Raw genomic sequence first — 13,030 nt, forward strand, 5'->3', positions numbered from 1 at the left:
AATAACATTATGACATCACGATTTGAGCTGATTGGCCCCTCAAGAACATCCCTGTGCTGTGACGTCAAAGCCAAAATAAAGGAGGAAAAAAGATAATTTTATTACTTTTTGCTCATACTGATTAGTAGTTTCACTTCTAGTTTGAAGTACTGAGCTTATATCCGTGCGTGTTTGTGTACTCACAGCAGCCTATATAGCATTTATCTTTTGATGAATTATTCAGCATGGCTTCAGTCTTGTCCAGCCACAGAGCAAGTTATTTCACTGTCTTAAAGCATTCCACAGATTTTTTTGCTGAAGTTGAAGGGTCAAATCTGCTGTTTAGAAGGAAGAACACCACATCCTTCTTAAAATGAATAGACCAAACATCAAGCTACTTCCCAGAATCATTTTCTCATTTTCTTGGAGGTATTGGTTGAAGTTTCTCTGCAGCGGATGTCAACTTGAAATCCTGTCTCGCTCAGAAACGTCCCATGTTGTGGAAATGAAATGGATTTCGAATGCCGCTTTGAAGGAATGTTTTACACATGCAGTCCTTGACTGCAGCGTCTGCACAGATCATATCAGACCTGACATCAGTCAGTTGACCGTAAATCTCCTCCTGCCGCCTTAGCTAGTGATTTTACAGCACATTAACACAGGATACAGTAGTGAAGTCTGACTTTTTTGAGCGTTTTGAGCCACTCAAGAATAAGAATTTGTGCAGTTAGGAGTTCCCGCTTATATAAAAGCAAAATCTATGGTTCTGTGTAGGGTGCAGGCGTCATGCAAGGGCACTTCCAGGCCCTCTGCTGGTTTATCCTGTGGTGTTTTCAAGCTTGGATCCAATCATCGGCCTGGTGCTGTGCAGGATGTGACAGGGCTGTCGGTCTAATGCTGTTGATCTGCCTGCTGTTGGTCCTTATGTCGCTGTTGACAGCGGCTAGTGCAGTCTAAAACTACATTCTTAACACCACAAGCAAGCCTGTTTCAGATGATCACTTTATGAGATTAATTTGAAACGGATTTGATGTTCTATGTGTTGCGTGATTGCTTTACTGATTTGATTTATATTGGATTAGGACATTTACATTTCTTATTCATTTGTGAAAATGGTCTAGTGACATATTTAGTACAGATGGGTCAGATGGTTGTCCAAAAAATATATTAAATGTATTTACAGTAGTGTTCAAAAGTTTGGGGTCTTTTTTTTTTTTAATTAATACTTTTATTCAGCAAGAATGGATTCAATTGATCAAAAGAGACCATAAAGACATTTATATTGTTACTAAAGAGTTTTGTTTTTAAATGGTATTCTCTTGAGCTTTCTGAGTGTATAACGGAAAAAAATAATATATACTATAACTAATAATATAACTGAAAAATAATAATAATATAACTAAAAAAGTAATATATATATATATTATATTTTATATATATATTTATATATATATATATATATATATATATATATTACTTTTTTAGTATATAATGAATGATGAACATGCTGCGTAATGAACATGCTGCGATGTCAAGATTGCAATGCTGGAGTGTGTGTGTGTGTGTGTGTGTGTGTGTGTGTGTGTGTGTGAGAGAGAGAGAGAGAGAGAGAGAGAGAGAGAGAGAGGCGCGATAGAACAGTGGAAACTTGAAAACTGTTCTTATATTTGTGTACATTCGCAATAAAACACAACATTGTGCTTTTGTCACACTGTAAACTCTTGACAAACTGTAACCTACAACTGTCACCCAAACAAAATCACACACACACTAAGAACACTGTTACATTGTTAACTAATAATTTTAATTAAAATTAAGGGAAACAAATACAGTATATTGATCTGAAATATAGCAAAATAATTTTAAATTAATTCAGGAACAATTAACAAACATATCGCAATGTCTTTTTGTCTTTTTATTCATTTAATTAATAAACTAACTATATAAAACTATTGTCAGTGCACTACAAATTAACTGGTTTTATGCCTTTATTAATAAAACTTATTTAAAAACTACAATGCCTTCTGTATTTTTGTTTTGCTTTTCCCTCCATTGTACCGAAATCGTACCGAACCGTGAGGTCTGAACCGAGGTATGAACCGAACCGTGAATTCTGTGTACCGTTCCACCCCTAATATATATATATATATATATATATATTTGTGTGTGTATATTACTGTCTTTTGAATGTCATGCTAAGGTAGACGTTTTCTAGGAAAAAAGCTTTTTAAATGAATTTCCTTTAAAGAAGCGGCACTAAAACAATTTGCCTTTAATGCAAGAATGTGTCTTATGTAAGAAATGTATCTGACCGGGTCAGCCTATTTGTTTCCTAAAGGCCTATTAGTCGACCAGTTGTTCAAGCCACCCACCAACTAGTCATTTTTGACAACATGCAATTTTGCACGTCTTTACCATTGAGTAAAATCACATTGTTCTCACTGATGTTCTGTACTGCTAGATTTTTCTGCATGTTCCACAGTTTTATTCTTGGTCTGGCATGTCTGTGGGTTCGTGTGCAAGAATGAGTAGGAGTGTGTGAGAGAAAGAGTGAGAATGCGTGTATTGTGAGAGAGAAACGACAGAAACTGTCATGACGGGTTTTTTTTTTCCTCCTCGTCTTGTGTTGGAAGCCGACTTCTTCTCTTGATTCCTTCTGATCCCTGCATAGAGCAGGATTCACACCGCTGCATTTCCTTATTATCATTGGTAAAGGTTGACACGTCCCCTCATTGGCTCATCATGTCCTCACTCACAGTCAAACCTCTCAGCATTGGTCTGGCGCACTGCTGTATATCCTTTACGTTGCCTCAGAGGCCTGCTGGATTTTTACGCATAGCACCAGCACTCGCTCCATAGTTGCTAGGTAACTGGCAGGCTCTGGTTCCTTTCCAGTTGTCCCCTGGTTGGGAGGCGCTGGTTATAAATGGATCTGAGACGGATAACGGCGAGTTGCCGTGGCGATGGTGGCCTCGGGCTTGTTTGAGTCATACCTGCAATGTTTGGTACCAGATTTGGCTCCCAAGGAGACTGGACTGGACACCAAGACGCATCAGTGACATCCACTGGACCGACGTCCTTCAGTGGCCTGAAAACCCGCCAATACAAAGTTAGTGCTGTTCCAAGCAAATCCGTGTAGAGCTCTGAAGTAGCCCCAGAACGCAGGAGATCAGGAAGATTTGTGGACACAATGAACACACACGTACACTAGACCTCATTACGTTCACTGTGTGGGTTGTGTTGGCTAGTAATGCTGGCAATAAAAACCTGTTATGTCTGCTGTGATTGGCTCTCTACATTCAGTCCGCTGTAGCAAGGCAGACACGCCACATGGTATTTTGCATTTCAAGGGAAAGATTTTATGCCATAAGAAAAAAAACTGAGAGAGACTGAGATGGAAGGGTGACGTCAAGCAAAAGAAACCAAAGTGCTCACGGCTGGTTCTCGAGGGCTTAAAGGTCATTCAACCAATCATGTGAGCTTTACAGCTCATTAGCCAATCAATGTGCTTCGCATGTTTCCCATCTGAGAGAATAACAATGGAAGGAATGGCGGTAGCAATAATTGACTAGTCAGTGGGTTGTTTGAACGATTATCAATTCGTTCTTAAGGAAGAAAGGAACAGAATGAAATTGAAAGTTCTGTTTTAAAAGTAAACAATAGTAAGTTATATCCACCGATAATAAGTTATAATGACTGGATAGCTCATGACGTCATAAACAGTGAAGCCACCTCGCCGCCATATTGTGAGCTCACACGTTCTATTGAATCAATAGGAAATTGTATGATTTGACTGAGAAAATATTGCACAACGGGACACCATTTTTAAATCTGAAGTCTCCCTGAACAGTCTTACAACACAAACATCCTAAACATTTAAATGGGTATTTGTTTAAAGTCAAACAGTATTCCTGCTTATTAAAATATATGTGTGTTGTGAACTTAAAATATAGCTCTTTCGGATTGTGTTTTACATATAGATCTGTTGAAGTATTTGATTAGTTGGCAAAAATATGTTCAGAAAATGCATATACAAATTGTATGGGTTAATTTCACCTCTTATTTACCCATACACTGCACACGTCTGCGGCACGTTCGGCTGCGACGCAGCTACCGGAGCTGATCGCGGCCACTCCAGTCTGTGTGAACCAGCCGCGACGCGGCGTGTTGCTAAAGATAGGCGTCGAGTCTTTTTTCGTCAAACACCGCGTCCAAGCCGCAACGTCAAAACACTGGCAATTTCAAAATAAACATCGTGTGCAGACTCAGTTGTATGCTATCCTTGGTCGAAACCATTGTTTAAGGTCGAAACCCAAAAACCAAGAAAAAAAAACAAAACACGTCGGATGTCATTCCCGCACCAAGTCTACAGTATTTCTGCTGTGCTGCAGGCGCTGCTATAAGTGACAGCGCATGGTTTGTGGTCAAACTGAACACGGACTGACATGAAAATATAGTAAATAAATACATTTAATTTATGAGTAATGCATTGAATAATACCTTTATTGGGTTTAAACTTGAATACATCTGTGAAAGAATGCATAGTAGGCTATACATTTTTTTAAAAACAACACGGAAATAGAGACAATTGTGCATTTAAATGACTATATATGGGCTTAAATTATAACCTGTGCGCAGTTTTTGTAGATCCTTTTGTGAACTTCGTTTTACACTTGTTGATGCACAGCGGGTCGTCTTAAAATTGCCGTCGGAGCTACTATCTCTGTATAACGGCCGTTGGAGCCCTCTGCTGGTAGGGAATCGTAAGATGGCCACTCGAACACTACTGCCTAGTGGCAGTTTTGAACGTCATGAGCTATCCAGTCATTATATAGATAGATCAGTGGTTATATCCCATAAAAACTGTTTTAAAGCAAACTCCGCCCCAATCCCCATAAAGATGTCAATCACAGTGCTGATTGCCTACACAATGCTAAAACAAATACCAAATAAAAGCTAAAACTAAATACTTCCCAATGAAATTGGCTGCAGGGTTGGATTTGCACTGAACTGGTTTAAGGTGGAAATATGAGTGAGCAGGTGAATAAGTAGGACTTTGTGTTTCCCAGTTCATTAAAATCCAATGCACGAATGCTGCTGTAAGCACAAACAGTACTGTATTCACATCCTCCCCATCAGACAGGCCTCTGCGCCTCAGCTCCCTCAATTAGGAGGAACTGCTCATCCATACCACAACTCATTCTGAGCTCTATTACTTGTGTCTGCTGGTGCCTCTAGCATGAGATCATAGAGAGTTATGTGGCTGTGGAGTATTGCTTTGGCCTGACCTGACCTTTAAAAAAGAGCTTGATCTTTTATGGAGACATTTTACGTATGGAGTTTTAACCTTTCGCTTTGCAGTCTTCAAACGGTATTTGCTGCTAACACCCATGACGTGTTTCCGAATGATTTTGGATGTTCAACAAAACGATTGTAAGGCAGGAATTGGCTCAATCAAGACGGTTGCGTACTGTATGGTTGTCTCTGCATATTTAACTGGTATAGAAATGTGTGTGTCAGCCCCTTAAAGGATGTCTATCTCAGAAGTTTGTGTGCGTCTGGTGTGGAGATTACTCTCCTGGCGCTGGACCGCAGAGGTTAATCCCTCTTCAAACCTGCTTCCTGCTCACTTTCTCTAATCTAATGGGATTAACTGTCATTTTACATCCAACACTGCAGCAATTACACCCACAGAACGGAAGAGACCTCACAAGACTCCATTACGCATGAAACAGATGAATGTTTTAGAAGTACTCCAGTTATTGTGAACAAATGTCAATGGCCTCTCTGGTGCGTGCTTTTCTTTTTTCACAGAGCGGCCAAATCTTTCACACACTCCCTGCTTTTCTTTGTCCAATGAATGCACAATGAGGATCTGCCTGATTAGGTGTCAAATAGGCCTAACTGGGTGGCAGATAAACACTAATTTGGCTGCATTCATTTGTCGCAAATTAAAATTTTGGGTTTGAAAGATAACGGCAGAGGCACTATATTGTCCTGAAAAGCAATTGCGTGTTTCTCAGTCAGAGTTTTTACACTAACAGGGTCCATTCTTTTTGCTTTCGTGTCTCCTTCACAGCACAACCACATGGTGTGTCTGAAATCGCATAGCCTGCTGTCTACTATTTCAACTTTGCGATCCGTTTAAAAAATAGAGTGTGAATATGGATAGTATGAATGAATTTCTGACGTGCTACTACATCTGCCATGTTTTAACTGTCATGTGACCTTTGATTCACTGCCATTCATAAATCCTCTCCCGTGGCCTTATGGGAATGTAAAGTGTCCATCTAATGCAAATCTTTGCTGAAGTACAGTAGTTGGTCACCCAGGTTATACTACAAGCATAATATATAGTAGGGAAGAGTTATTTATTCAAAAGTAAATTATACTGTAAAAAAAAAATATTTTCATGATTTGTAATCACAACATTTTTTCTTTTTTTCAAATCAGATAACATAATATTTTGAGTTTCGGATGATTAAATCAATCCCCTTCCTTGTATTAACTCATTTTTTCCATTTCAATATACTTAAAATTTTAAGGCAACCAGGTTACTTCATTTTTCAAGTTAAACCAACAATAGTTTTTTACAATGTGGGAGCAATCTGAAAATGTGTTGTAAATGTATTCATATTTTTACTTGTTTGAAGTTACATTTATTTAATCTTCTCTTTAGCTTTATGCCAGTTACTAAAAACAATTTTTACAGACCCCTTTGTCATGTACTGTTTGTATAGGGTTTACATCTAGTAGCTAAAGGATTACCTTTGAATTTAATCATGAAATGTGAAGTTAACAAATATGTGTAAACGAAGAGTTCAGATGCAAAAGCCTCTAAATGCCATTTGAAATTTTCTTCTTTAATGATGATTTTTATCAAACTTATATATTTAAGTTCAGTAATTTCACTTAAATTGCAATGATAATTACCTATTAATTGTTATTTAAGTGAAATTACTGAACTTAAATATACAAGTTTGATAAAAATCATCATTAAAGAAGAAAATTTCAAATGGCATTTAGAGGCTTTTGCATCTGAACTCTTCAAATGTAATTGAATCGAATGCACCAGTTTGTATAAGAGAAAGTTTTAAAGAAATTTGTTTTGCTCATGCTTAAGGCGCCTCATTATTACCTCGGTTCATACACAAAGAGAACCGTCACACGTTCCTTTTCTCAGAAATTATTCATGGACACATGAAAATCTACCAAAAAAAGCCATCTAGGCACCTTTAGCGTACTATTTTCAGTGCACTATGATTCCTGATCTTATATATAGTACAGTTAGTATGTAAATGAGGATGCAGCTCCCGGTCGCTTTAAGATACAGGACTGCAGTCAGCATACTGTACCCGGCAGTGCGGGGATGTTCACAAGCAGTCGCAGTGATTAAAACACATGGCTGCTTCTCTTCATCACCCCTGCTGCATGTGTATTGTGAGGCTTATGCATATCATCCGAGCACCTCTCGTGTGATACAGCCGTTTGCGCTGTCGTCTGGTCTGTACAGTATTCCTCAATGCCACATTGCATCTTCGCTGCAGCCTGCTCTACACATTTGCATTTAAATGAAATTCAATCTCCTCTGCTTTTTACTGTCATGCAGTAAGGCAGCACTGAACCTTACACACTCTGCATACTCTTTGTTCATTTCCTCCTGGTTTCTCCTTTTGTTTGTCCGTTTCCTGCAATGGCATGCGTGCGGGAATATAAATAGCTTATATTAAGTTCTGCGTATCTGTAGTCTGTGCCTCTGATGCACACTGGCTACAAGAATGGCATGAGCATTCTTAAGATAGCAAGCTTTGATCTGATTGGCTGGCTGTACTGCAAAATGTTACAAGGGCTGCTAATTATTGCCTGCAAGGAACTTTTCTAGTCAAAATGCTACAATCAAAGGTTTGTACAAACTTTTGATTATAAATCATTTAAAAATAAAGAATTATTTGCATGTCATGGTCAACACCATTTTGTTTAAATAAATACATATAGGTTAAAAATGCTCAAATGAAATACTAGAAGTAATTTTAGGAATAACATTATTATATATAGCATGAAAAAAATGCACATTCATTTTGAGATTTGCTAAAGATTACATTTAAAGGTTCAATATGCAAGATTTTTTTCGCCACCAAGGGTCGGTAACCTCTTACAATAACAAAGACGTATATTCTGCATTAAGCGGAATTTTGGATCTTGTCGTCAAGTTGATGGATCTTTTATGCATGAGTGAATACATTGATGTTTTTCACATGACTGTGGTATGAAGCAGGGCGCGATTGCTAGATGTATACAAGCGCCACACGCACCGTGAGTCCCGCGGATATAAGGGAATAAGGACATTTAATTCTCAAACTACACGCAAGTGCTGATGCTTAATTACTCACAGGTAGGGGTGTCACGATTCTCCAAATCCTCGATTCGATTAAGTTATCGATTCTAAGGTCACGATTCGATTCGATTCTCGATTTAAAAAAAAAATGTAAAGCGCAGATTGCTATGCAATTTTTAGACTACAAATTTATGCATTATGCAATATAAATTTGTTCACAATGTACACTACACCATTGCCAAATTTAAAATATAACAAAAACAAGTAACATAACTTAATAGTATAACATTTAAAGCCCTTGAAATGACTAGAAAAAAAGTTTAGTTAATTTTGATGTACGAGATTGAACAATAGAGTCAGTAAAACGATCCGAACTTTCCATCACGGACGCGACATGGGGCGTGGCAGTATCGACGATACCATTTTTTATTTCGATTTCGATACCATTGAATTAATTTTCGATCGATTTCGATTTAATATCGAAATCGTGACACCCCTACTCACAGGTCAGTTTATTAGACGAATGAAACTTGAGGTAACGCAGCGCTGCTTCTCTTGCTCTGTTTGAGTGTGTTGTATGTTGTTAGGTTGTTTGTTGGCTATATGAGACTAAGCTAGATTAACATTAGAGAATAACATACAGATCATATTCTAACTTTTCATCATGTTGAACTATATAACATTGAATAGTTTGCTCAACATGCTTAACATTTGCTTACCTGTCTAATAAAGTAATATATAACACTCGCGTCTCCGTCAAGTCAAAGTTAACTCGGCATCTCGAAAGATGTTGATCTTAGTTTTAGTCCTCTTTTTGTCTCAAAGTCTGCTTGACATGGTCCAAAATGTTTGAACAAAACAACAACAGCGTGAGCATCCTTCTTGGCATAACCGGCATAACCGACCGAGTTGTCCACGTCTGTCGCCATGGTTACTGTTGCAGTACGAGGTCAAACCTGGCGGAAACCGGGGGTAACGCGGATATGACGCAATCGACTGGCGACTCCTCACTCCTGCTCACACGCACCGTTTCCTTGGTTAAAATCGCAATTTTCTCACGATTTACAAATAGTTGGAAACATTTGGGATTTTTTAAGTAATCAACAAAACAAAATAAAAAAAAAAACATTGTCCTAGTGGTTTTTGGATATTTTACTGCAAAAATCCTGCATATTGTACCTTTAAAGTATAATATATATATATATATTACGAATAACTTTGTCAGTGCTAGATGGCAGCAAAATATATATAAATAGAGGAAATGAACATGGACAATTAAATATATCAGCCCATACGATAATAACATAACCTATATGGGACCGGTTATATTGTGTTTTACAGTATGTCAGATTAAATACCAATAAGAACATGTGTGTATTAAGTGGTTTTGAATTATATAAGTAATAAAAGGTATGTATTATATGAAGAGTTCAGATGCAAAAGCCTCTAAATGCCATTTGAAATTTTCTTCTAGAATGGTCATTTTTATCAAGCTTGTATATTTAAGTTCAGTAATTTCACTTAAATGACAATTAATAGGTAATCTTCATTGCCATTTAAGTGAAATTACTGAACTTAAATATACAAGCTTGATAAAAATGATCATTTTAGAAGAAAATTTCAAATGGCACTTAGAGGCTTTTGCATCTGAACTCTTCATATGTACTTTTATGTCTTTTATGTGCCCAGCACTACCAAAAACTAAGCAGGAATATTTCATGGTCAGAATAAAGTGGACCAGACTTTGTCAATAGTCAAAAACAAAAGTCTGACTATATCAGAGAGGCAAACCATTGTTCTTTTGTGCTTTATTTCTCAAGTGAATGCTCCAGGCACATTGAAATCACATTTTGTGTGGTTTACACTCCTAAAAGTTTAGTCGGCACACATCCTGCTGTAGTCCTGAAGGTTTTTCTAACCAGTTCCAGTCTCTGCTGCCCTGACCACCTGTAATCTGGCCAGCATGGGCCTGAGGGAGACCGGTTGCCGGCTGCTTCAGATTGGCTTGTTTGTGCCATCTCCAGAGGGTTTAAACGGGGTTAATGAGCCTCTGGTGCACACAGTCCGAAACTTCCTTACACAAATCGATTTTAGACATGAGAGGCTTTGAGGATAAACATAGGGGATCATTAACACGGAGCGTTAAAATGCAAGTAGTTCTGAATATGAAGATGGATGTATTTTGCCCAGTATAAACAGTTATGCAGCCTGCAAACATTTGTTTTTTCATGGGTTTAGAAAGCTAAAATTGCTTTTTTTTAAAACAATGATTATCTTTAAAATAATTCAATTACAAGTAAATGTTTCGCAAGGATAAAAAATGTATCTGCTCATGCTGTAAACTATATAAATTTTATATAGGAGCCCTTACTTGCACATTACTATAACATTAAAGCTTAACAACAGAGCCTAGACTTTTATCCCGAATTTTTAGACTAAATTCAGTTGATATTTATTTTTTAGATATAATAATAAACACTCAAATAACAAATTGTATGAAAACATGTAAACTGCACTTAAGGCAGTATGTTTTTGTCACGTCATATGTTTTTACTCTAATTTGTTATTACATATATAATAGTCTACACAGTTGCTGTTATTTTCATGACAGATATTTTAAACATACATTAAATAATCAAGATATCATTAACAGGTTAAGTAAAATATGATATAATATATAGTTAATATAGTGCATTTATTTAGAGTTAGAGCTGGAGTTAGCAAACCAACAGGAGGTGGACACTGAATGACTTACCTGGGGTAAATGTAAAGCTATGTGAAAAATAAAGCGTTTTATTGATGTATTTCTGCTGTTGAAACACTGATTGAGTGATTACACGAGTTATGATGCCTTTCAGTAAGTATACTGTATCTTTCAACATACCTTCAGGTGTCCATTCATGTTTATTCTGTAACTGAGGAAGAGATGATCGCGCTCCGTGCTACCGCTTTAAAAGCCGAGCCTAGTGCAGTGGCTGGGCGGGGTGTGTTCGGTACGCCATGAGAGTATCGCAATACGTATCATGGGTGGTGTATCCGCTGATCGATATATTGTCATTATATAGATCAATGGGTGTATCGTGTATTTTTTTTTTTTTTGGTTTGGTTCGAATATTATTACACCCCTATTACGTATGTACGTCGTCTCAGTCCATAATGACACTGTTTCCATGATTGTGAAAAACCTGTAAATTTTAGAGAATTTTAATATTTTGTTATGTAAATAAAAAAAGAAATATTGGACATTTCTGTATTGAATGTATATTTTTCAAGCTGATCTGCTCTAAAATATTTAATCAGAAATATTTAGAACTATTGCTCATGTGGAAAGTAAAACTTGCTCAAAAGGTATCTGAATTTCGAGAATTTCTTTTTCAGTGAATCGTTCAAAAACGCACAATTCACAGTATTCATTCAATTGATTCATTTGTTTATTTAATTGAGGACGCGTGGGAGCCCTGCTCCTTCATCAGCATCATGCAGGTCACCTGACAGATAATTCACGGACACTATGCCGTAATTGAAAACCATGATTGTGCTGAAAGGAAATATCCTCCCATTGATTCAATTTTCTAGGGTAAAATAGTGGCAATCATTATAAATGAAGCTAGAGAAGATTGTTGCTATAGGGACAGGAATAAGGCAGCCAATGAGAGGACACAGTTCTGTGTAGTGACTAAAGCTGGTTCCTCACATGCATTTATGCTTCTGTGCAACCTGGTTTACAATAATGGCTCAGTCTTTATGTACTGTATGCTCATTAATTGGGTGGAGTAATTCCCTGTTCATCGAGGTTGTCGTGTGCGTGTGTGTGTGTGTGTTTGTGGTGAGAGTGAAAGAAATAGGACAGTTTGCAAAAGAAAGAGTTGTGTGTGTGTGTGTGTGTTCTTTAGGTTTCATCAGACTGACCAGGGTTCTTAAGTGACCATCCCTTACTATTATTACACCCCTAATACACCCTAGACAATAATACAAAAGCTCTTTTGGACAGGAAGTGAACATAAAGAGCCCGCCTAATTTATTTGCACATGCTGTCTATGTAATTTTACACCCAATTCACTGAAGAAATTAGAAGGCACTGTTTGTACCGAACAAAACGTAATTACTTTATTGAAATATGGCATAGGGCTTTTTTAGATGATTTAGCACATGGCAAGTCAGCAAGAATTACTGTTCACAGTTTAATGCACACCGAACATACGTTTTACCGAGTACGTCACACCGAGTTAACGTTATACAATATACTGCGTGGTTTCAATGACGTCAGTGGGAAAGGAAATATACTGGTTTATGAAGTTTATGAAAACATTGTGTGTTTATTCATTATTTATTTATTGACTTATTTTATTTACCTTATGTATTATTATTATTGAGAAAATTACATTTTATTATTTATTTTATGAAATAAACCAGAAGTTTTATTAACTAGGTCAATTTTGATTTCATGTTGGCTTGAAACTAGATTGTGGTGACTTATAAGAATAGCATTTCTCTGTTACAGTAGTGACACCGCTGTAGTGGATGTGTCAAAGTACAGAGGACTAAATGCACAGCACTCACTTTTCTCTCTTTCTCTCTCTTTTTCAGGTTCTTAAGATTAATTTGATCGGCCACAGGAAAAGAATACTCGCATCACTTGGAGATCGACTGCACGAAGACCCTCCACAGAAACCACCACGGGCCATCTCTCTAAGGGCGAGTATGAATCAGAAACTC

At 37.3% G+C, this 13,030-nt stretch overlaps 1 protein-coding gene across 8 annotated transcripts in view; it reads left to right on the forward strand.

The window, feature by feature from the left end:
* The window catches only part of anks1b (ankyrin repeat and sterile alpha motif domain containing 1B), a 173,603-nt gene that overhangs the window by 143,106 nt on the left and 17,467 nt on the right, over positions 1 to 13,030 (forward strand). For all 8 annotated transcript variants that reach the window (XM_089126724.1, XM_039668353.2, XM_039668354.2 and 5 more), the window contains one exon: positions 12,902 to 13,009. In XM_089126724.1, coding sequence (XP_088982850.1) covers positions 12,902 to 13,009 — 108 coding nt within the window. The remainder of the gene's footprint in view (positions 1 to 12,901; positions 13,010 to 13,030) is intronic.

Source organism: Pimephales promelas, chromosome 24 (assembly GCF_988280905.1).
Source record: "Pimephales promelas chromosome 24, fPimPro1.hap1.1, whole genome shotgun sequence".
Classification (NCBI taxonomy): domain Eukaryota; kingdom Metazoa; phylum Chordata; class Actinopteri; order Cypriniformes; family Leuciscidae; genus Pimephales; species Pimephales promelas.